Below are 25,562 nucleotides of genomic sequence, written 5' to 3'. Positions count from 1 at the left end.
TCTGAAATGACCATAAAATTTATCCAACAAGAACCTATGGGGAAAATTCAAAACCAATTCAAAACACTCACTATACTCCAGTACGAGCATTTATATGTTACCAAATCAAAAGCATGAAAGCATCACACCCATGCCTAACAACCAAACTGAAATTAACAACAAGAAATTTAGTCATAATAAATGGCAATTCAAATATGGGTCAATGACATCTAACTGTGTGAGCAAAAATAAGTAGCCAGCAGCTACATATCTTTGCTTAGCCAAATGATAGCTAAAGTTAGCTACAACAAAAGCATACAAACACCAAGTCTCAGAGAAGAGTCGTTTTTGAACAATTTCTGGCCAACCGTTGGTGAGGATGAGGAACAACTGTTGGTGAGGATGAGGAATAAATGTTGGTGAAGATGAGGAACAACCATTGGTAAAGATGAGGAACAACCGTTGGTGAGGATGAGGAATAAATGTTGGTGAAGATGAGGAACAACCGTTGGTGAAGATGAGGAACAACCGTTTGTGAGGATGAGAAACAACCCTTGGTGAGGATGAGAAACAACCCTTGGTGAGGATGAGGAACAACCGTTGGTGAGGATGAGGAACAACCGTTGGTGAGGATGAGGAATAAATGTTGGTGAAGATGAGGAACAACCGTTGGTGAAGATGAGGAACAACCGTTGGTGAGGATGAGAAACAACCGTTGGTGAAGATGACAAACTACTGTTGGTGAGGATGAGGAACAACCGTTGGTGAGGATGAGAAACAACCGTTGGTGAGGATGAGGAACAACCGTTGGTAAAGATGAGGAACAACCGTTTGTGAGGATGACAAACAACCATTGGTGAAGATGACAAACTACTGTTGGTGAGGATGAGAAACAACCCTTGGTGAGGATGAGAAACAACCCTTGGTGAGGATGAGGAACAACCGTTGGTGAGGATGAGGAACAACCGTTGGTGAGGATGAGGAATAAATGTTGGTGAAGATGAGGAACAACCGTTGGTGAAGATGAGGAACAACCGTTGGTGAGGATGAGAAACAACCGTTGGTGAAGATGACAAACTACTGTTGGTGAGGATGAGGAACAACCGTTGGTGAGGATGAGAAACAACCGTTGGTGAGGATGAGGAACAACCGTTGGTAAAGATGAGGAACAACCGTTTGTGAGGATGACAAACAACCGTTGGTGAAGATGACAAACTACTGTTGGTGAGGATGAGAAACAACCGTTGGTGAGGATGAGAAACAACCGTTGGTGAGGATGAGGAACAACCGTTGGTGAGGATGAGGAACAACCGTTGGTAAAGATGAGGAACAACCGTTGGTGAGGATGATAAAATAAAATAAAACAATTTTTAACTCATAAGAACCCAGACCCATTTCTCTTTAAAGGAAAATTATGGGGAATATAAAACAGACCAAATGGACCACAAGGAACACATTTCAGAATTTTTTTTAAAATTCTGCCTTCAGTGTCAAAGATCTGTAATGTAACAATAACGATATTTCCCTAACTTGTTTTATATCAATTTGTTCAAGAAATGTGGTCAGAACAGGTTAAATGTAATACAGGACATCTTATTAAAGCATCAGAATTGTTAAATTGGTTGAAACCCACCTTTAGTAACAAAAAACAAGCTTTTTAAAATTAGCTAGTTCTGTCACATTTGGCAAAGGGATTGTGCAGGAAGCTTTTTACATTCAATAAAAAAAATAATACATGAGAAGAGGAAAACATAAATAAATAAAGGGGTACAGATTAAAAATCAAGTATCATTAGAAATAAGGTAAAGTTTGGTTTTCTATTGGTCCATATCATTTTATGATTATGGAATAGGCCAAAAATTATAAATGGTTGAATTAAAAAGCTAACATTCTTGTACATCAAGTTATTTTCAAAATATATGAATAGACTGTTTCCACAGCAGACATTTTCACATGTGTAAGCACAGGTGTAAATAATAACATTAACGATGATTCCATTAATTGTCCCAGTAAGCCATGTCAGTGAGTAAGCATGCACTAAAATGTAATGCAGCCATTATTAATGTTATTTATTCCACCTGTGCTTTTCCTGCTTTGACAGGTAAAAAAAGTCTTCAGAGAAAAGGGTCTATTATGGGAGCATGAACGTCTCATTCATTCCAGTACAAGTTGCTCACAGGGCGCAAAGTGCATATTTTAATAAAGATAGTAAATAATCAATTTCATTATCGCTTAATCTATCAACAGTTTTTAATTACTAAATCATTCAATCTATGACTCTGCCCTGTCATAACTCACTTTACTCAGGCTCATGGTTTTACTATGTAATAGCAGTTAAGATTAGAGCTGCAACTAACGATTATTTTCAATGTTGAGTACTCCGTCATTTATTTTCGATACATTAATCTTTTTGTCTATTAAATAGTAAAAATAAATCAATAAAAAATTGCCCATCACAATTTCCCAGAGCCCAAGGTGACGTCGTCAAATTGCATGTCCAACAAACTGTCCAAAACTCCAAGATAGAAGATAAACTTACAATGATAGAAAACAAATAAAAGCAGCAAATCTTTTAGTATAAGGTTCTGCCTCTTTGCTCGATAAATTACTTTATTTTAATCGATTATCAAAATTATTGTCAATTAATTTTCTGTTAATCAACTAATAGAGTAATCAACTACTTTTTTCGGCACTAAGAGTAATGTATTATGTTTATGTTACATCCCTTATGAGGTAATCACAGGTTAATGAATCAGTATAATGTAATTACATTATCCAGTTATTATATTTAATTGTGCTTTTGATGGTCTATTGCATGTTGTAAATTCATTCTTGATTGAAAATCATTTAAGTATTAGTCTCAGTTTCAACGTAGATTTACACATCTTTCATGTGCTCCTCTCTCATTTGATAATCACTGAATGAGAATTACAGTCAGTCCTACCTTCAAATCATGTGATCATGTGACCTCATGTTTCCTTTGTGCTGAATAAAGTGATGTGTGACTGCATCATTCAGCTGGAAGAAGACTCATTGCTAACATGTTTGTCACAGTCCTTTATCTGTCACTTCTTTTACACTCAGGTGGGTTTTACGAAGTAACTCATTATCGATGTACTAACAGATGTTTAAATGATCGAGTACCTTGATACTTCACATATTTCTGTGACTTTAACAATCTGTACATCAAGGAGAGACACAATAAAACATCATCCTTCATGTGCTGCAGGTCTCAGTGTTGTAGTTCTTCAGTCTGGAGATCAAATGTTTCACCCAGGAGACACAGTGATGTTGGAGTGCAGCATGGGTCCAGGATTCAGCATGGGCAGCTACACCATGTTCTGGTACCGACAAAACCACCACGGAGCCCAACTGCAGTTCATCATCAAAGAGTATGACCAAACTGTGGGGCGCTTCCAGATGTCCATTGATACATCCAAAAACAACTTCTCCCTTAAAATTACTGAGCTGTTTCTCAATGACAGCAGCACCTACTACTGTGCTGCCAGTCACAGTGATGCACACAGGCCAGACAGTCATACAAATATCAAGTCTGTCTGTCACAGATGGCTCACAGCAGGAAGGAGCTGTGGCTCATTTGGGTTTCATACTAAACTGGCAACTACTCCACAGTTGCAACAGTAGAATAATAGCAAAATAAAGACAAATTCCCCCCCAAAAAGGTATACATATACAGGGCTTGTAGTTTATATCAGATGGTATTTGGTCACAGTTCAACCACCACTCTGATAGAGGTCACTATCTAACAACTATTAGCAATGTTTGCAGATAACACTTCATAGTATACAACTCATGTATAATTGGGGTTTTATTAATGCATAATTCATCACTATTACAATGGCTAAAATACTGCATTGTTGTACTCTTTTATGCATCCGAGTTTGGTCAACTACATGTGATATTAAAAGAGACAAAAGACAGAGTTGCAGACTAAGTTCCTTTCAGCCAGATTCATACTGTGCTTTGTGCTTAAAGAGAGTTGATAAAATGCACCAATCTTAGGAGGTATTTGTGTTTGTTGTAGTAATCACATTATATTTTACGTCAAACAATCTGACCTTATTGAAGCAGCAATTACTATACATGGTCCTCTAAAGTCCTCAAAGAACAGCTTCACACTGCTCACAGGGACCCGCAAGAATCTATGAAACAATATGAATGTAGGCAAAGAGTTCCTGGTAAAAGAAACACAGAGTGAAGGGGGAGGAGCCAAGCTTCTTTCAGAACATTTGATTGTAGCAGTAAAGGAAGATACACCTGTTCACCTCACAAGACAACAGAGGGCGGACTGAGTGGACTGCTCTGTTTTCTGTACTATCATCTGTATAAAAACTGTGAAAATGAACGTCTTCTTGGTTGCTGTTCTTATCTTCTCCAGTAAGAACATTTAAATTCAATTGAAAGAAGATTTTCTTGCTTCAGTTGTTTTTTGTTTACTTGTTGTCTTCTTTGTTATTTTCCAGATTTCTCCCTCTGTGTAAAAATTCAACAGCTTCCATTTTTAATCAGCCATGAAGGAGACAAGATTGTTACTTTGCAGTGTGAACAAGATGATGATCAATATAACTACATGTACTGGTACAGACAAAGCAGCGGTGGGGAAAAAATACAGATGGTAACATATTCTTATGGTAAAGATTCATGGGACACTGAAGCTCCTTTCAACAAATCCAAGTACACCATGACCCGGTCTACATTGCTTAAATCCTCTCTGGAGATACACTCTGCTGAAGCCGGAGACTCAGCTGTGTATTACTGTGCCTCCAGTATAGCACAGTGGTTCAGAAAGCCTCAACAGCTAAACAACAACCTCAAGAGAAACACAAGAGGAGGGATGAGTGAAGAGGACCAATGTGTTGAACTCTGAGAGTCAGGATTTTGTTGTAGTGTGAGACATGATAGACAACTAACATCAATGTGACATGAAAATAAGGATCGGACCATTAATTACAGAAGAAAATATGTTGAAAAAAACAACAGCACAATGAACATCTATTAATTCAGTGAAGGTACAAGAACTCACCGCAAGTCATGTTTCAGCAGCACCACAGAGCTGATCAATTCAGATAAGGCACCAGGTGTTGAAGTATTTGTCACATTCAGTATTATTGTCCTCTGTGCTTTCTCATCTGTGTCACAATCAAGTCAAGTCTCTACTTTGTTATTTTATTATAATTCTCTCTGTGCTTCCTGACAGGATTAAAAGCATATCAGGTTTAAAAGGTTAGCACACACTGACCTCTACTGGACTCATGTAGGATTACATATATGTTTAGGAGCCAGTCTAATCTTTAGTGTAATTAAAATGGCTTTAAAGTAAAGAATTAGTATATGGTTAAATTCCCTTAAAAATGAATGACCTCTCCTGAGCAGCTGTGATATGACATTGTGTGAATGATGCCTCACAACACAGTAAGTTTCATTAAGAAGAAATAAAAAGACATAAAAGGTTTTATAAGTATTAGGTGCGTACCATATATCAGTTATACTGTATGCAACTCATACTTATATACTTACTCATACATATAAGACATAATAATATTCTATGATTTTTAATATTAATTCAATATGTTTAATTTAATGTTTATTTTTTATTTATAGAAACAGATTGTTCACTGAACGCACTGATGTCCGATGCTGATAATGTAATAACTGATAGGTGCTGTCTTTTTTCAAATGGATATATAAAATATAATAATATAATGAACTCTTACACAGTGGAATGACAAACTGTTTGACAAACATTGTGCCTCATGATGTCATAAATGATTCATTTTTAATAATGAATTTATGATAATCTTGATTAATGACATAATAATTAACATTATGACTCGTCTCTTTCTCATATCAGTCATAAAATTATTACAAAACATTATTGCATCGTCACTGAAATAAATTAATTAAGAGATTGATTTCTTTAATGTAATGTTATGCTCCATATCCTATATTATCAGCCACATCTGTCGCTGTATGTTATTCAGTAAATGTGCCTCCTCACTTCTCTGACAGCTGGGTGGGATAAAGAGGTGTGACCAGGAGAGATGTCACTTCCTCTGAGCAGCTAAAAACAAACACAGTTTCTCTTTTCCTTCTATTCTTCTTGCTTCTTTTCTTAGCTGTCACAGAAATAGCAGCAGTCAGGTTGGAGCTGGTTCAGCCGTCAGTCAGCCCGACCTGTGCAGCTGCTCTCACAGACAGAGAGAGATGGAGGATGAGATATGGAGAAGCTGGGTGGGGGAAGCGAAGAGGAGACAACGAAAAAGACTTCAGGTTTTTGTGTGATGCTTTTTCACCGTGGGGACAGGGGGCCACGGTGATACAATCCTATAGAGCCGCCGTACAAAAACCTCCTCCCATTAACATCCATTGTGTAGACTGCTACATGCTACTTTGGATACTTTGTAGAGCAGAAAACATCAACATTATGAAGGTGTGCAGGATGTCAGACCATTTTAGTATTGTAAAATCAATTTAAATGAGGAAATTAAGCTGATTTTTTTTTTTTAAATGGCTTTAAATTCATGTTTGCAGGACTTAAATGTTTGTTTTACTCATCTTGACAAAAACAAAACATCTTTGGACATTATGAAGCTCATCCTGCATGTTTGAACCTTCTTCATCCTGTGGATTATTAGACTGTGTCTAAACATGCTGATTATGGAAAGTTTTGTGACTTTTTGGTTGAGGAGGGATTCAGTGTGACACTGGAACCGAAGCTTACTTTGGAAAGGGAACAAAACTCACAGTTTTGGGTAAGTCAGAACTCTCACAACTTCAGTTTACTTAAACAAACATAAAACAGTTGAGTTGTTTGTGTAACATTAAAGGAAATATCAGTTGTCATGAAAAAGCTGAACTATTGAGCTAAAGTTAGAACACTGTGACCTACACTGATCCTGCTTACTTCGGCCAAGGAACCAAACTGACAGTTTTAGGTAAATATTCCAGTTTATTAATGTGTTTTGATAAATGTCACATTGCTTTAGAGTCTCAGTATTGATAGAAGGATTAATGAAAACTATCTAAAGATAATTCTGGTAGAGAAAGACAGAGGAGTTTCATGCTCAGTATTTCTGCACTGTGACAATGCCAACGAAGCGTATTTTGGAAAAGGAACAAAACTGACTGTTTTAGGTAAGTGAAGGATGATAAAGTTGAAGAAAGCTTTGTAATTAGAGTGGTGCATTAAGAAACTAAATGTACTTTATAGTTCAAGTTCAGCTCAGTGCTTTTTGATGTTAAGCTTAAACACTGTGTCAATTACGAAGCTTATTTCGGCCGAGGCACAAAACTGACTGTTCTTGGTGAGTAAGACGTCAAAATTTCTTCTCATGAATCCATTTGTGAGGAAAATAAAACATATTGAAGTTTTAAATGTTGGTTGTTGAGGGATACAGTTTAGAATTGTTTATAAGCTGTAAAAACCAGACTGTAGTGCAGCAGATGTTGGTTTTTGGATTTTAAGAAAAGTGATATTTAATACAATAAACACTTAAAGGCAACCAAAAAGTAAAGAAGTAAAGTCAAAGCAGCATCTTGGGCTGTTTTGAGCACTGATTCAACACACTGTGACTCTTATGGTAATGAAGCTTTCTTCGGTGGAGGAACAAAGTTAACTGTTTTAGGTAAGAAATCAGAACAAATGTAAAAAGCTTTGTAATTTAGTCATTCATTAAGAAACTTACTGCACCTGAGTCTTTATAGTTCAAGTTCAGCTCAGCAGTTTTTGATGTTAAGCTTAAACGCTGTGTCAATGCTGAAGCTTATTTCGGCCAAGGCACAAAACTGACTGTTCTTGGTAAGTAAGACGTCAAAATTTCTTCTCATGAATCCATTTGTAAAGTATATACAACATATTGAAGTCTTACATGTTGGTTGTTGAGGGACACAGTTTAGAATTGTGTATAAGCTGTAAAACCAGACGGTAGAGCAGCAGATGTTGGATTTTGGATATAAAGAAAAGTGATATTTAATGCAATAAACACTTAAAGGCAACCAAAAAGTAAAGAAGTCAAAGCAGCATCTTGGGCTGTTTTGAGCACTGATCCAGTGCACTGTGACTCTGGTGGTTATGAAGCTTTCTTCGGTGGAGGAACAAAACTGACTGTTTTGGGTAAGAAGAAATCAGAACAAATGTAAAAAACTTTGTAATTGAGTCGTTCCTTAAGAAACTTACTGCACCTGAGTCTTTATAGTTCAAGTTCAGCTCAGTAGTTTGTGGCGTTAAGCTGAAACACTGTGTCAGTACGAAGCTTATTTCGGCCAAGGCACAAAACTAACTGTTCTTGGTGAGTAAGATGTCAAATTTTTTCATCATGAATCCATCTGTAAGAGAAGTCAAATATGTAAAAGAAGTAAAACATTTATTTATGTTTTATTTAGGCTGGTTATTGAGAGAAACTGTTTTGCTTGCATCACGTAAAAAAACACAGGCTATAGTGAAAGCTTTTGGTTTTACTTTAATACAAAACTAAAAAAGTAAAGAAGCAAAGTAAAAGCAGCATCTTGGGCTGTTTTGAGCACTGATCAAGTGCACTGTGACTCTGGTACTACAGAGGCTTACTTTGGTGCTGGAACAAAACTAACTGTTTTAGGTAAGAAATCATTTAAAAGTTCATTAAATATTGCTGATGATAGATGTTTTTATGATGTAAAGTTACTCCAAAGCTGATTCCAAAAAAAGTAATAGTGATAAAAACTATGTTTACAGCCATTACTAGGTTTAATAATCATAAAATAGCCACAAAAAGCATGAATATATGTTCATGAGTTAAAAATAAGTCTGGGATGATTTGCCTGTTTTGTAAACTACAATAGATTAAAGTGGAAGTCTTAACATGTCAAACAGTGACAAAGCTGGAAAAAAACTCAAAGTGTCACAGATAAAGAGAAGCAGTAGGAAGAGTTTTTGTTACTATTGAAACACTCTGTGCTCCTACAACGAGGCTTACTTTGGAGCTGGAACTAAACTCACTATTATAGGTAAGAAAACCTGCAAAAATAATCTCACAGAGTATGATTTACAGCTTTTTTACTTAATGTGAGGAAGAAAAATGGTCAGTATTAAAAAATATATCTTTAGACCTTTTATTCAATTGCATAAAACAATTTATATTGTAAATGAACTTGATAGAGGAGTTAGTTTGTGTCAGTAAAACAAGTCTTGTCTATGTTCTCCAGTAAAAGTACTGCAGCAATAAAACATTTGGCTTAACGCCCAGATTATTACTCTCAGTGAGTTCTTATCAGCACTATGAAATACTGTGAGTTCTCAGTCAGAAGCTTACTTTGGAGCTGGAACTAAACTCACTGTTTTAGGTAAGACAAAACTATCATTGAATATATACTGATGTAATATTCTACACGATATAACAGCAAACCAGTTGGTTATATCAGGTTAAAGTTGAGTGATGTTTTTTATCTCTCTTGAATGGATCTCAAACCAGACGTTTAACTCTTTTAGGTAATGAGTTCATTTTGTATGAATATGTATTATTTACAGATTTTCTGCACATGAAGGTTTTTAGTTTATGTGAAAGTAAACACAAAGAGTTTACAGCTTTCAGTGCTGAAAGGTTGAGCAGTTTTTCTACAGCCTTGTATCAGTGTGAACAACTACGAGCCTGCTTACTTTGGCAGTGGCACCAGACTAACAGTGCTGGGTAAGAAAATTATAGAAATCATATCAATTAATCTAAATCCACAAAATTATTGTTGTAAATGTTTTAATGTCTTATTCTGTGATTTTCTGGAGTTGTACTGTGTCAAAAGTGCCAAAGAAAATATAAAATCTATAGAATAAGAATCTCACACTACGTTTGGTCCAGGCATCAGAATTTGACTTTTATAGTTTATTTCTAACCTTTAAACTGTGACATTTTTGCAGTTTATAATATTCACGTCAGCCAACACTGTCTCAGTTTCAAAACAAAGTTAAATATATTTACTTGAATTGGTAAAGAAATGTAGGGAAAAAGTTTTTAAAAAATATACAAAGTGAATGAATCAGTAAGTGATAATTGTGATATTATGACTGTACTGTAGACATACTGTAAAGAAGTTAGAGGTTCATTCAGTCCTTGTAGGTCGGTGTCAGTTTTTTACATGCAAGTCAGCAGTGTGCTCTGACAATTATCCTGCTTATTTTGGAGAAGGAACCAGGCTAACAGTTGTTGGTAAGATCACTTGGATAACTTCATAACATTTATCTGAAATGAAATCTTAATGACTCTCAATGTGAGTTTGGCCACCTGCAATGATCATGGTGTATTTGGTATTTTCAAGGTTACAACTATACATTGTTTTGTTGTTGATCTTCAGGAATTTGACAATGCAACTCTAATCTAATGATTCATGTCCTTATAGAAAATGGCCGTAAGGCAAAAGCACCAACAGTGAAAGTGCTTCCACCTTCGCCAAAAGAATGTCGCAAGCAGAAATACGAGCACAGGAGGAAGACCTTAGTTTGTGTGGCCACTGGATTCTACCCAGACCATGTCAGTGTATTCTGGCAGATTAATGAGAAGAATGTCATCAAGGGTGTGGCGACGGACAACACTGCCCTGCTGAAAGAAGGCACTTACAGCATCACCAGCAGGTTGAGGGTCTCTGCCAATGATTGGTACACACCTGACAGTCATTTCACCTGCATTGTCAGCTTCTTTGATGGAAAAGAAACCAAATCTTATCGGGATTCAATTCTTGGTGAAAAAGGTATGTTGATGTAAAACTCAGAAATTAATTAAATTTTTGAAACGAAAACATGTAAACGGTCATCTGTACTCATCTAATCCATGTTTATTCTTCTATCAGCTAAAGAGGTGACGATGACAAGAGGTAAATATATTATTTTTTGATTCTGTACACCTCAATGCATTAATTCTACCTATATAAGGATATACATATAACTGAATAATTAGTCTTTGAATCATGTCACTTATGTGGGTATTTGAACTTTCTGCAGGGAAATATTTGATGATCACAAATAATGCCAAACTCTCCTACGGTGTTTTCATCGTCAAGAGCAGCGTCTATGGAGCCTTTGTTGTGTTTCTGGTGTGGAAGCTTCAGGTTTGTTCTGTTTCTGTTGCTTAGATGCTTTGATTAGCTTCAGTTTCCTGTACTTGACATAAAAACTGGCTCCATATATTTGAATAATAAGTAAAAAGAGCTCATGACATTAAGACATTGTGTCTTTCTCTTTCTGTTGCAGGGAAAGCACAACTGAGAGCTGAGCTGCAGCCTGAACAAGTGAACTGTCAGAGATCGATTCTGTTAGTTTCTGTAAATAAAGATTGAGAACATTGAACTTATATTTCTTATATTTCCACTATGTTGTGTGTTACAAAGCATTCGCGCTCTTAATAGTAATTCTGCACACAGTAGATGAACAGTTTCAGGCTTATTTTTGTTACAATCTTAAAGCTATAACTGGCATAAAAATACTTTGGCATCACGTTTTTATAAATATGTCTGTATAATGTGTGTTAGTGTGTGGTTGTAAACTGCTTGTTTGCTACATTTTCTTTTCAATAAAAGTATTTCAGAGAATCTTGAAAAGCTTTTGCTTTCATTTATTCAATAAATGTTGAGTGTCCTACTGAGTTTTTATAGTTTGTCCTACAAATGATTCTCATGACAGATTCAGGCAGTAAGACTTTATTTACATAGTGTTTATCTAAACCAGATTCATCTTCATATCAGACACTATTCATACACAGTGGTTCATTTCCAAAAAAACGAAAAAAAAGAAGAAAGAAGAGAGAAAGAAAGAGAGAAAGAGAGAAAGAAAGAAAGAAAGAGAGAAAGAAAGAAAGAAAGAAAGGATTAGACAGATAAGTTTGTCAGTTGCTCCAAATTGTTGCTGATTTGTAGTTTGGATACTGACCCCCGTCACTGCTCTCACATCTCATCTTACACTCAACATCACTTTTTCCAGAGATAGTGTGAGGTATTTTTAGCTGCTCGCCTTTCTGCCTGTTTTCTGAGAAATCAGATATTTCATGTTGAAATACCTTATCTCAAGAAAACATCACAAGCTGCTTCAGTTGGGTCATAACAAGGTTTTCCAATGAGCAAACTGAAAGGTGACTGAAGTGTTGTTTTCTGGTAACATTTAAGTGATGAATTAAATCCAGACGACTAATCTGAATTATAATATTCTTTCTTTTATAAATTATTGATTAAAGTGAGTTTATCTGAGTTTTTTCCACTTTGCACAACTAAGTATGACAGTTTATATTATCTTTATGAATAAGGATCATCTTCCTTTACGTTAAAGACTCACAGTAATAAAGTAAATGTGAGAGTGTGAGTCTACCACATAACAACAGGAAATCAACGTTCTCATCTGTGTACAGAAGGAGGTCAAAGCTGTTGTTGGTGAGGGAGACAAACCGGGGCTTGAAACCCTGCAGAGGAGTAGAGAGCGACAGCAGAGGAGAGGATGTGGTCACAGAGCAGCCTGCAGATCGTTCTCTGTGCTGAGAAATGACGAAGGTGCAACCTTCCACTTTACCACAACCTCCGGCTCACAGAGTCCACCTGCATCTCTGCACCAACCCCCCGCCCTGCACATCTCTGAGCAAACAGCTGGAAAAGCTGCCATTTCTGTGTCAACTGAGGCTACAGAATGAACATGAGTGTGTTGTAACACACAACACATGTTTACTCAGATCTGGTGCAGAAATTTGCATATGAAAGTTTGTTTCTTTTGTTGCAGTATAGAGATATAAAATAAATGTATTGCAATTATAGACTAAAGACAACTATACCTGTAACAACAGTAATTCATTCTAAATATAAAACAGGGTGTTCGATTGTAATCTCAAATAAATCATCCTCACGTGAATAACTAAGTTAGACACAATACATAACTGTATTTAAAGCATATCATGGAGATTTATTAAACGCTTCTGTCTGAACGTTCCTCCATCAAAACTGGTATAAGTTGAAACCCCAGTGGGAATCCAACTAAGGAAGATTTCTTCCTCATTTCACCATTTGTTTCCTTTAAAAACATGTTTTTTGCTCACTAGAGTCAGATAAACAGGAAACAATGTCTGAGAGACACTAACAGAAACATGGTGTGTCTGACATCTGTGAGCAAGATAATTATATCTACTCCCACTAACCACAACCTTAAAATGAATTATGATAAGAAGTTGCTGTTCTTCCTTTTGTTAGGAAGCACAAAACAAAGCTTCATACTCTCTTTCTCTGTAATATTTAAGTCCAGTTAAAGCAGTGTGTGAGCCCTGCAATTCTGAATGAGCCACACAGGAGAATAATTTCAAAGTTTGGGTTGAAATACTTGGTAACACTTTACTTCAAAAGCTAAAAATACCAAGACAAGGCACGTTTATTTTTATAGCACATTTCAACAACAAGGCAATTCAAAGTGCTTCACATAAAGCATAAACGGCATCAAGACAGATTGTAAAAGCAACACAAGGCAATATAAAAAGACATACATTTATTTAATACAATTCATAAGTGTTAAATTGGAAAATAAAAAAAATAAAGATATTAATCAAAAGCCTCAAAATGTGATTTAATAAATGGCAGCAGCAAACAGAAAAGTCTTCAGCCTTGATTTAAAAGAACAGAGTTGCAGCAGACCTGCAGTTTTCGGGGAGTTTGTTCCAGATGTGTGGTGCATAAAAACTGAACGCTGCTTCTACCAGGCTGGAAGGTTTCTGTTTAACATGGATATTAAACACTAAACTATACCTGGACAGATAACGTTTGGTGCAGTAGACTGAAACTTCTGCAGATATAATGTAATCGAGGAGATTTCAATGACTATTTGTTGGTGCTGGGTTACTACACTTCAGCAACTAGACACGAGGAAGAAGCTGCACCCACATGGTCAATTTCAAGCAGCTGAACGACACATTTCATTTGTCATGTTGAACGACCCCTTGTGGTGCAAACTGAATATCGAGTCACACACAGGTTATCAAAATGTCAGGTTATATCAAAATGAGTTAAAATAAAAAAGAGAAGCTCCCTGTATGTGACACTACAATAAAAGTGTATTGATTACATGTGATTTATGTGTGAAATCCTTTTAATAACCTGAAAGTTAAATCATCATGATTCTCTGGGAAACAGAACAGGCTCAGTAGGTTCAGCCAGTAATAACTTCATCACATTTAACAGACTTTACAAGTTTTCTCCAAAATCTCTTTACTATCAAACCATCAGTTACCATCAGTTCATACATACAGTACCAGTCTAATGTTTGGACACACTTTCTCATTCAAGTGAATGGGAAGCTGTGTCCTGTATTTATTCTGAATGTCCCCAGGAGGAACTGAACCTCTAACATGGTCAGTTTAATAATATTCATATATGCAGAAATGCAGATAATGTATCATCTATCTATCAACATACATCTGAAGTAAAACACACACAGAGAACATGAACGCTGCAAAGGAAAAACTGAGCATTTAAGGAGCATCAGGGAATCTATGACTTTTATTGACCTCTGTTGGAAACTGTGAAATTACAATATGAACAGAACTTGTTCCCACTACAAGTCTCTGGGAAACCATGATGAATACACAGTACGCTGGTGTTTGTTATGGTATGTTGTGATACAGATATTAATGACATCTCATTTTCTTTTTTCTGTGTCCAACTCTTAAAACCTCCTAATAAAGTAAAAAGACAGATTTGATAGCTAAATAAGTGAACCCATGAAGGTGTAATGCTACTTACACACCACAAGTCAACATTGTTGTATAAATAAATAAAATCATTTTGACTACTTTCCTACATTGTGACCAATAGTGGGGCTCAGATTCAGTTTGTCAGGCACAGCTCAGTCAGACTTTGCTCACTTTTCATCTGAACTGCATCTCTAAACTAAGTATAGAGACCATTGGACTGTTAGCATGTTGATGTGTATGTTAGCTACTGGATTTAAACATGTTCACGTTTGTCATGTTAGCAAGCAAGCATGTTAAGTATGTCAAGTTAATCATGTGATTAGCATGATGGCAAAGGTGTGACTAAAACTCACCTTGGACTCTGAGTTGCAGCTGTCTCTGCTCCAGCTGTTGCTGAGAAGAGGCTGAGTCTTCAGCTGGCTGATAATCATGGTGCCATCTGCTGGATAAACCTGCAACACAGCATACAGTCAGAGCTATGATACAATCAATGATCAATCCTCTCAACCTTGATTTCAAGTGCAATGTCTGAATCACAATTAGACAAACGAGTAGAATAAGAATTTGATACCAATTAATAGACATAAGTCATAACTACGTCAAGTCTGCAGTTGTGAAAAAGGAACAATTAGATTATCAGGTGATCAAATAGTCCATTGGAGGTGTCTTCCTGATGAATTGAAGATGAAGTTACTATCAATCATTGTTTTTGTAAATTTCTGTGAAATGGAAAAGCAACTTTTCATGGTCAAACTTCACAAAGTCTTTTCTTACTGACTACACTTACAGTGTTTTTCACACCAGATGCCTCCCCTGTTCATTTTACTGTTACAGTGATGTGCTCTTGTCCACAGCTGCTGAACTAACAGGAGCTGAAAGGAAAGCTAGTAGTGAGTCTGACATGACGTCTTTAACATGATGTAAACTGTGTTTATATTTTGCTTCTTTCATCTGCTGTGGATTAAAGATGAGAAACACAAGAGCATTACAAACACAGTAAGACACTGCAGAGCTGATGATTTCAGTATTTGAAATGTTCTCCACTTGTTTTACCACATGTGCCTCTCACATCAACAGTGTCCAAACACAACATCCTTTTATTATTAAGAGAACATGAAGAAAATTAATACCGTAAATCATGAGGATGAAGTAAAAGGAAAAATCTGCTTTAATGTAGATGGCCGTAAACATTCAGGTCTCATCATGTATCTTACATTAAATGCCAGTTCTGTACTGTATATTTCTATGTTGGCAGTCAGCACAGTGCTGCAGATTCAAGTCAATAAAGAAAACAAATGTCTGCAGAGTAAACAAGATGTTCAGGCTAAAGAACAACTACAGCCAGTCTATTTACACACAATTTTCAGTCATTCTGAGAACATTTGAGCTCTACTGAGAACATACCATTTGTGATATTATGTGTAAAGAATTTTAAAATGATTATATTATAGTTATAATCTCAAACTTGTCACATTCAGGAATGACAGACTCTCAAAGTAGAGAAGTCTGATAAAAGTCACAAACCTTGCAACTGCTGCTTTGAACCATGTGTTTTAATGTAGGTAAAAAAAAACCTTTTTGTGATAGAAAAAAAATCTCTTTTCATCAGTGTTTATAATTTTTCTTTAATGACGTCAGTTCAGTTGGATCATTCTTCTTCTGCATCTGTGACTGAACATAACAGCATCAAATGTGATCTCTGTTTGTCAGTGTAACTGATCAGAATGAAAGTTTAAGTACATCACAGTGATGCACAGTAGAGGGCGCTCGACTACCATTTATACACCTATCAATACTTTGAATGACAGCACTGTAGATGTGTGTAGTGCAGCTCTCAGGATCACGTCAAAATGCAGCGACACTCCCACCTGTAGCTCTTCATGTCTCTAACTATAATAGACTCTGGCAGTTTGTGTCTAAGAAAACATGGATATTATCATCATCAAACAAGACCTCTTCAGATTGTCCGTCTTCTTGCTGTGGACTACAGGTAATTTACAATCAAATCAACTGTGGATTGGTTTACGAACACGAGTTAACATGCACATATTTACATATTTTTGCTTTTATTATAACTAAATATCATTTTGAAGTGATAACAGAGGATGTCAGAATGCAACAAGAAAAGACTAACTATGGTCCTTTATCCTTTATTGTTGAACACACAGGTCTAATTGATGGCAGTGATGTGACCCAGAACCCCATAATGTGGAAAGACCAGGGTGAAAATGCAACAATATCCTGCAACCACATCAAGGGCGGTAGCTACAACCAGATGTACTGGTACAGACAGCTGCCAGGAGAAACAATGAAACTAATAGTTTTTACAACAACTGCAAAAACAGATCATGACTTTGAACCAGACTTCAAAAATGGGAGATTCTCAGCTACTAAGTCTGACGCTGCTAATGGGACATTCACAGTGAAGAATCTGGAACCAAAAGATAAAGGCTTGTATTTCTGCGCTGTCAGTGAGCACAGTGATACAGATGCACTTGACAGCTGAACAAAAACCTCAGTGCACTGTTGGAACAACTGCTACCAACTCAATTTATCTCCTGTACTGTACATCTCTCTCTCCTGTACTGTAGGGGAACCTCGAGCACCACAAACACTCCCAGTTACACTTTGATGTGGAGTTTGATACAGCAGCTCACAGAACATCACACTGCAGAGACACTCCCACCTGTAACTCTTTATATCTCTGTAATTACATTGACAGTTACAGTATATATGAGACTTGGTGCTTTACAACATGGACATTATCAAACATGGTCTCCTCAGCTTCTTACTATTTCTACTTTGGAACAAAGGTAAAGTACAGTGAGATCTGGGGCTGAGAAATATGGTTGAAATCAATATCATGATAGAAATAGGAATATTGACTGATAAATAAAAATATCAATCATGGCAAATTAATACAATCCACTATTATGCTTTACATCAGTAAAACTATTTATACATGTCAAACAATTTACAATTAGATGGAATATTTACATTTGGACACCTGCAAAACACTAACATGATATGAGCATTTCATCATGATACGGCACTATTCAACTGAGAGTCAAACAGTTTGAATCACTAAATTATCATCCAGACTGAGTACAATGATCTCTGCATTACAACTAATACTTTTATTTCGGGAATGAAAGCAGACAATGACAACAGTTGTAAAATACTCTACTGTATGTGAGTTAAAATATTCACTTGAGGTAACTTTTACTGTTTCACACACAGGTCTAGTTGTTGGGAGTGATGTCACCCAGACCTCCATACTGTGGAAAAACAAGGATGAAAGTGCAACAATGTCCTGCAACCACACCAAGGGTGCTACCTACAGCCAGATGTACTGGTACAGACAGGAGAAGCAATGAAACTCATTGTGTTCACAGCATTCGGCAGAGAAAATCACGACTTTGGAAATTTCAGCAAAGAGAGATTCTCAGCTACTAAGCCTGATGCTGTTAGTGGGACATTCACAGTGAAGAATCTGGAACCAAAAGATAAAGGCTTGTATTTCTGTGCTGTGAGTCAACACAGTGATACAGATGCACTTGACAGCTGAAGAAAAAAACCTCAGCAAGCTGTTACCAACTGTATTTATCTGCTGTACTGTAGGAGGACCTCAAGTACAACAAAGAACAACTCACAATACAGCCACACTCTCACCTGTAACTTACAACACAGAAATAAACTCTGTTGTAACGTCACACCTTCCATCACACAGACTGAGTGTCTCTCATTTTCATTTTACTCAGAACACAATAATGATCCCAGCTGGTCTGATCAAACTCTCTGCAGCTCTGCTCTGTATTGTAGGTACTGTACATCATGAGGCCGAGGATTGAAAGGAGAAGCTGTCACTTTAGCTTTAAAGACATAATGATGATTTTATGTTCTGACTGCATACAGAGGACTCACCGGTGGTTCTGTAACGCTATTTTTTTTGTTTTTTACCTCCACAGGTCTAATTAATGGGAGTGATGTCACACTGATCCCTCTGCTGTGGAGGAACGTGAGTCAGTCTGCAACAATGAACTGCAGTCACACTAAGGGCAGTTCATATTGGTACATGTACTGGTACAGACAGCAGCCAGGAGAAAGGATGAAGCAAAACATTTTCATGACCCCAAATCCCCCACATACATATGAAAGTGACTTCAGTGAGGCCAAATTTCCAGCAAAGAAGAACGATTATTAGACTGGAAACCACAAGACACAAGACTGAGTTACTGTATTCACAATCTTTACAAACACTGTAACAACATATAAACTGAAAAAGATGAAAATCACTTCAACATCAGATTAGAGAGGAGAAAGGAATAAAGAGTATTTTAAAGACCAAGAATTAATGAGAAGACAGATAACTCGGATATAAAAGGGACATGAAAATACTTAAACAGGGAACACAAGAAACTCCAAGCAGCTGTGCTCAACAAATGTTTACATTTCAAAATATTTGATAACAAGAAAATATACAATAAATTATATTACTGTACACCTAGGTTTTGAGTATTATGTTCATTATTTATTGATTCCTTATTCTTTTCAGTTATATATTTATTTAAAATACATGTCAGAATAGTGAAAATATACCCACCACCAATAACAGAGCAAAGTGAACATCTTTGATTTGCTTGTTTGATCAAATCAGCTGGAACCAGCAAATGTTTGGTGTTTTAGCTTAATATATGATTTCACCATCAGAGTAGGAGTTGATTAATTGTCTGCCAATTGATTAACACCATATAAAATACATTGTGAAGGTGTTCCATAAATTAAAAATTTTCATCACAGCACGACAGCAACCAGAAACTTGCTCACATAATACAAATCACTGTCTCCTCCCCTCTGAGTTTGTCCCTCAACATCTGTTCAGTCTGTCAGTCAATGTGGAGACAAAGAGGAGGACATCATGATCAGAAACCTCAACAGCATCACTCTGCTGCTTCTCTCACTTTCCTGTAGGTAGAAATTAGAACTGTTCTAAAAGATAAATATTTTACAACCATTTCTGTTTTCTTAATATTTTTTCTTTCTTAAATGCAGGTTGTTCACTGAGCACTAAAGTCCTTCAAGTTCCATCATCAATATTAGGAAGTGCTGACAGTTCAGAGATAATCAACTGCAGCCATTCAATCAGTTCATACAATACAATATTATGGTATCAGCAGTCAACGGGAAACTCTGACCTTAACCTCATTGGATTTATTCAGTATACTAGCCCAACCATTGAGGACCAATTCAAACAACATTTCAATGTGACTGGAGATGGTTCAGTGAAATCTCAACTTCATGTACTAAAACTCAGAGAGTCAGAGGACGGTGGCATGTATTACTGTGCAGCTAGTAGGCACAGTGACACAAATACCTTCTTGCCTCTACAAAAACCCTCTCTCATCACTTTACACTGAAGAAGAGCACACCTGCATCTAACTGCAGCCTGTAGCAGGAAATCACTGATATCAGCATTAAAGCCGCCTCTTCCTGTATTAACCAACACAAAAGTAGACTGTATAAATCCACTGATGAAAAGATGTGACGTCCATTATGTCGACTCCTCCTCCTCCTTTACATCCAGACAGCTCTGTTCAGTTTGCACTTGACATTATTTTTTTCTTTTCATCTGCATTTGGATCATGATCAGGCTCCTCATACATTTAGTAGCTCTGCCGTTCTGTTTAACAGGTAATATTACATTAACTTATGACATATGGTTCTAAATATGTTCACTGCAGGTTTTTCTCTCCACTAAAGTTGTTTGTTTCACATTTTTTTCACAGAACTCTCAAAGAACAGTGTTGATCAGACTCCAGCAGCCATGATCAAAGATCTTGGTGAAGAAATCCTGATAAACTGCAGCCATTCAAACACTAATTTTAATATGATCCAGTGGTACAAACAGTCTGCTGGGAAAAGTGATATGGCTCTTGTTGGTTATGTACGATACTCTTCTCCAGCTGTTGAAGATAAATTTAAAGAGACTCATAATGTGAGTGGTGATGGTAGAAGTCTGTCATCTCTTCATATTCCAAAGCTGAGTCGATCTGAGGACAGAGCAGTGTATTTCTGTGCTGCTAGTGAAGCACAGTGATACAGATGCACTTGACAGCTGAACAAAAACCTCAGTGCACTGTTGGAACAACTGATACCAACTCAATTTATCTCCTGTACTGTACATCTCTCTCTCCTGTACTGTAGGGGGACCTCGAGCACCACAAACACTCCCAGTTACACTTTGATTCATCACGTGGATTACACAGCAGCTAACAGCATCAGAGAACATCAACTATGAAACACCTACCTGGAACCTTTTAGATCTCTGTAACTACACTGACAGTTAGATTAGACCTCTTTCAGTCTCTGACTTCTACAACATGGACATTATCAAACATGGTTTCCTAAGCTTGTTAACACTTCTGCTCTGGATAAAAGGTGAGATCAACCCACTACATTATAGCCTTTAACCTTTATTATTACGTATAACAAGCAAATGTTGAACATCAATTTAATGGTCTACTAGTCTATAGGGCTACTGTATGTGTTTTAAAATGTTCACTGGTGCTAACTTTTACTGTTTTACACACAGGTCTAGTTGATGGGAGTGATGTCACTCAGACCTCCATAATGTGGAAATTCAAGGGTGAAAATGCAACAATAGACTGCAACCACATCAAGGGTGCTGGCTACAGCCAGATGTACTGGTACAGACAGCTGCCAGGAGAAGCAATGAAACAAATTGTGTTCACTGTTCCAACCAGCAAACCTGACTTTGAACCAGACTTCATAAATGGGAGATTCTCAGCTACTAAGCCTGACGCTGCTAGTGGGACATTCACAGTGAAGAATCTGGAACCAGAAGATAAAGGCTTGTATTTCTGTGCTGTCAGTGAGCACAGTGATACAGATGCACTTGACAGCTGAACAAAAACCTCAGTGCACTGTTGGAACAACTGCTACCAACTCAATTTATCTTCTGTACTGTACATCTCTCTCTCCTGTACTGTAGGGGGACCTCAAGCACCACAAACACTCCCAGTTACACTTTGATGTGGAGTTTGATACAGCAGCTCACAGAACATCACACTGCAGAGACACTCCCACCTGTAACTCTTTATATCTCTGTAATTACATTGACAGTTACAGTATATATGAGACTTGGTGCTTTACAACATGGACATTATCAAACATGGTCTCCTCAGCTTCTTACTATTTCTACTTTGGAACAAAGGTAAAGTACAGTGAGATCTGGGGCTGAGAAATATGGTTGAAATCAATATCATGATAGAAATAGGAATATTGACTGATAAATAAAAATATCAATCATGGCAAATTAATACAATCCACTATTATGCTTTACATCAGTAAAACTATTTATACATGTCAAACAATTTACAATTAGATGGAATATTTACATTTGGACACCTGCAAAACACTAACATGATATGAGCATTTTATCATGATACGGCACTATTCAACTGAGAGTCAAACAGTTTGAATCACTAAATTATCATCCAGACTGAGTACAATGATCTCTGCATTACAACTAAAACTTTTATTTCAGGAATGAGAGCAGACAATGACAACGGTTGTAAAATACTCTACTGTATGTGAGTTAAAATATTCACTTGAGGTAACTTTTACTGTTTCACACACAGGTCTAGTTGTTGGGAGTGATGTCACTCAGACCTCCATACTGTGGAAAAACAAGGATGAAAGTGCAACAATGTCCTGCAACCACACCAAGGGTGCTACCTACAGCCAGATGTACTGGTACAGACAGGAGAAGCAATGAAACTCATTGTGTTCACAGCATTCGGCAGAGAAAATCACGACTTTGGAAATTTCAGCAAAGAGAGATTCTCAGCTACTAAGCCTGATGCTGCTAGTGGGACGTTCACAGTGAAGAATCTGGAACCAAAAGATAAAGGCTTGTATTTCTGTGCTGTGAGTCAACACAGTGATACAGATGCACTTGACAGCTGAACAAAAACCTCAGCAAGTTGTTACCAACTGTATTTATCTGCTGTAGTGTAGGAGGACCTCAAGTACAACACACAACAACTCACAATACAGCCACACTCTCACCTGTAACTTACAACACAGAAATAAACTCTGTTGTAACGTCACACCTTCCATCACACAGACTGAGTGCCTCTCATTTTCATTTTACTCAGAACACAATAATGATCCCAGCTGGTCTGATCAAACTCTCTGCAGCTCTGCTCTGTATTGTAGGTACTGTACATCATGAGGCTGAGGATTGAAAGGAGAAGCTGTCACTTTAGCTTTAAAGACATAATGATGATTTTATGTTCTGACTGCATACAGAGGACTCACTGGTGGTTCTGTAACTTTTTTTTTTTTTACCTCCACAGGTCTAATTAATGGGAGTGATGTCACACTGATCCCTCTGCTGTGGAGGAACGTGAGTCAGTCTGCAACAATGAACTGCAGTCACACTAAGGGCAGTTCATATTGGTACATGTACTGGTACAGACAGCAGCCAGGAGAAAGGATGAAGCAAAACATTTTCATGACCCCAAATCCCCCACATACATATGAAAGTGACTTCAGTGAGGCCAAATTTCCAGCAAAGAAGAACGATTATTAGACTGGAAACCACAAGACACAAGACTGAGTTACTGTATTCACAATCATTACAAACACTTTAACAACATATAAACTGAAAAAGATGAAAATCACTTCAACATCAGATTAGAGAGAGAGGAGAAAGGAATAAAGAGTATTTTAAAGACCAAGAATTAATGAGAAGACAGATAACTCGGATATAAAAGGGACATGAAAATACTGAAACAGGGAACACAAGAAACTTCAAGCAGCTGTGCTCAACAAATGTTTACATTTCAAAATATTTGATAACAAGAAAATATACAATAAATTATATTACTGTACACCTAGGTTTTGAGTATTATGTTCATTATTTATTGATTCATTCATTCAGTTCAATATTTATTTAAAATACATGTCAGAATAGTGAAAATATACCCACCACCAAAAACAGAGCAAAGTTATCATCTTCCAATTATTTGTTTGATCCAACCAGCGTTTTCCTGTATTAACTAACACAACAGTAGACTGTATAAATCCACTGATGAAAAGATGTGACGTCCATTATGTCGACTCCTCCTCCTCCTTTACATCCAGACAGCTCTGCTCAGTTTGAACTTGACATTATTGTTTTGTTTTCATCTGCATTTGGATCATGATTAGACTCCTCATACATTTAGCAGCTCTGCCGTTCTGTTTAACAGGTAATATTACATTAACTTATGACATATGGTTCTAAATATGTTCACTGCAGGTTTTTCTCTCCACTAAAGTTGTTTGTTTCACATTTTTTTCACAGAACTCTCAAAGAACAGTGTTGATCAAACTCCAGCAGCCATGATCAAAGATCTTGGTGAAGAAATCCTGATAAACTGCAGCCATTCAAACACTAATTTTAATATGATCCAGTGGTACAAACAGTCTGCTGGGAAAAGTGATATGGCTCTTGTTGGTTATGTACAATACTCTTCTCCAGCTGTTGAAGATAAATTCAAAGAGACTCATAATGTGAGTGGTGATGGGAGAAGTCTGTCATCTCTTCATATTCCAAAGCTGAGTCAATCTGAGGACAGAGCAGTGTATTTCTGTGCTGCTAGTGACGCACAGTGCTGCACAAACCCTCTGTCTTTGACAAAAACCTTCTCTCATGAAACCAGTTACACAATCACAATCATTCACCTGCTGATAACGCAAAGCAGAGACACACTGAACTCACATCAGCCAGCTGGTTCAACATGAGATCCTGGATTTGATGTTATTACTATTACATCCATGAGGGCGCAGTGTTTCTCCACAGATCTTTATATGTGTGTTTTTTAACCCTATTTGGGAAAACAATGCAGCATTTAAATCACAAAAAGCTTCTCTTGACAAGAATACATAATGTAGACTTAATGTATCTGGACTCACAACACTGTAAAATATAAGTCCTGAAGTCATATCAGAATTTAACACAAAGATTTACTAAAGAAAAAAGTTAATTTTCTTGTTCTTGGGAATGAGAAAGTTAACAGTCTGTCAGTAAATCTTTAATGGGACCTTTATACTCAGCCAGTGGTGTGTAGTGGTGATGGTGGTGGTTATAATGTCAAGAGGAGGAAACATTATGACACCACCCATGTACATGTTTATTTGCAGATGGAAGGTTTGTGCAAAGAGGAGGTTGGAAATAATCAGTATATCTGCTGATACACTGCTAATCATAGCAACAGTAAAATTATTACCAAACAAAAGACAACATGATCATCCTTTTCCTACAAATTACTTTAAATATTATTCTGTTTTCAGGTAATGTCATCAAATCTTTTATATTATACAGTGCTGCAATTTTAGCTTTGTTACATTAATGGATTCACCAGTGTTTATTCTTATATGGTGTGTTGTTTTTGTTGATGCTTTTTCTACAGGTTCCTCTCTCAGTGACCAAGTCTACCAGACTCCAGCTCACATATACAACAAAACAGGACAAACTGCTAAAATCAGCTGTTCACACAGTTCTGGGAGCTACAACCAGATCCTCTGGTACAAACAATTCAACAAACAACTACAGTTCCTGGGATATGTGTATTTTAACAAAGGATATTCAGAGTCTGATGTGGATGTGACAATGGAAGGTGGTGCAAATAAAGACCAGACCTGCACATTAACAATTAAAGAACTCAACCTGAGCAGCAGTGCAGTTTATTTCTGTGCTGCTAGTTTACACAGTGCTACATATCACTGCTCCTCAGTACAAAAACCTCATCACCACAGTTTTTTTTATCTCTGTATTACAGCTCACAGCCTCTTTGCACCTGTATTAACTCGTTCTAA

At 36.9% G+C, this 25,562-nt stretch overlaps 1 protein-coding gene and 3 gene segments (V, D, J or C); 3 read left to right on the top strand and 1 right to left on the bottom strand.

The window, feature by feature from the left end:
- Positions 1–25,562, bottom strand: part of LOC121881008 — a 153,383-nt gene that overhangs the window by 44,904 nt on the left and 82,917 nt on the right. For 10 of the 12 annotated variants that reach the window (XR_006091684.1, XM_042388666.1, XM_042388665.1 and 7 more), the window contains one exon: positions 15,029–15,127. The exons of 1 other annotated variant lie outside the window; for it this stretch is intronic. Coding sequence is in view for 10 of the 11 variants with exons in the window: in XM_042388666.1 (XP_042244600.1) it covers positions 15,029–15,127 (99 nt within the window). In the remaining variant the exon portion in view is untranslated. Of the gene's footprint in view, positions 1–13,603; positions 14,658–15,028; positions 15,128–25,562 lie in introns of those variants that run through there. One more of the 12 variants, XM_042388672.1, reaches the window with a different exon arrangement.
- On the top strand, positions 3,642–12,409 carry LOC121881033. The segment is given in 7 exon segments: positions 3,642–4,377; positions 4,464–4,766; positions 8,051–8,113; positions 10,366–10,713; positions 10,813–10,836; positions 10,964–11,070; positions 11,213–12,409. Coding segments are annotated over 7 exon segments (897 nt in total).
- On the top strand, positions 15,561–18,043 carry LOC121881015. The segment is given in 2 exon segments: positions 15,561–16,665; positions 16,844–18,043. Coding segments are annotated over 2 exon segments (402 nt in total).
- On the top strand, positions 20,096–20,956 carry LOC121881031. The segment is given in 3 exon segments: positions 20,096–20,366; positions 20,462–20,670; positions 20,880–20,956. Coding segments are annotated over 3 exon segments (327 nt in total).

Source organism: Thunnus maccoyii, chromosome 16, assembly GCF_910596095.1.
Source record: "Thunnus maccoyii chromosome 16, fThuMac1.1, whole genome shotgun sequence".
Lineage (NCBI taxonomy): Eukaryota > Metazoa > Chordata > Actinopteri > Scombriformes > Scombridae > Thunnus > Thunnus maccoyii.
Note: the sequence above shows the minus strand (reverse complement) of the source record. Positions and strands in the feature narration are given on the sequence as shown.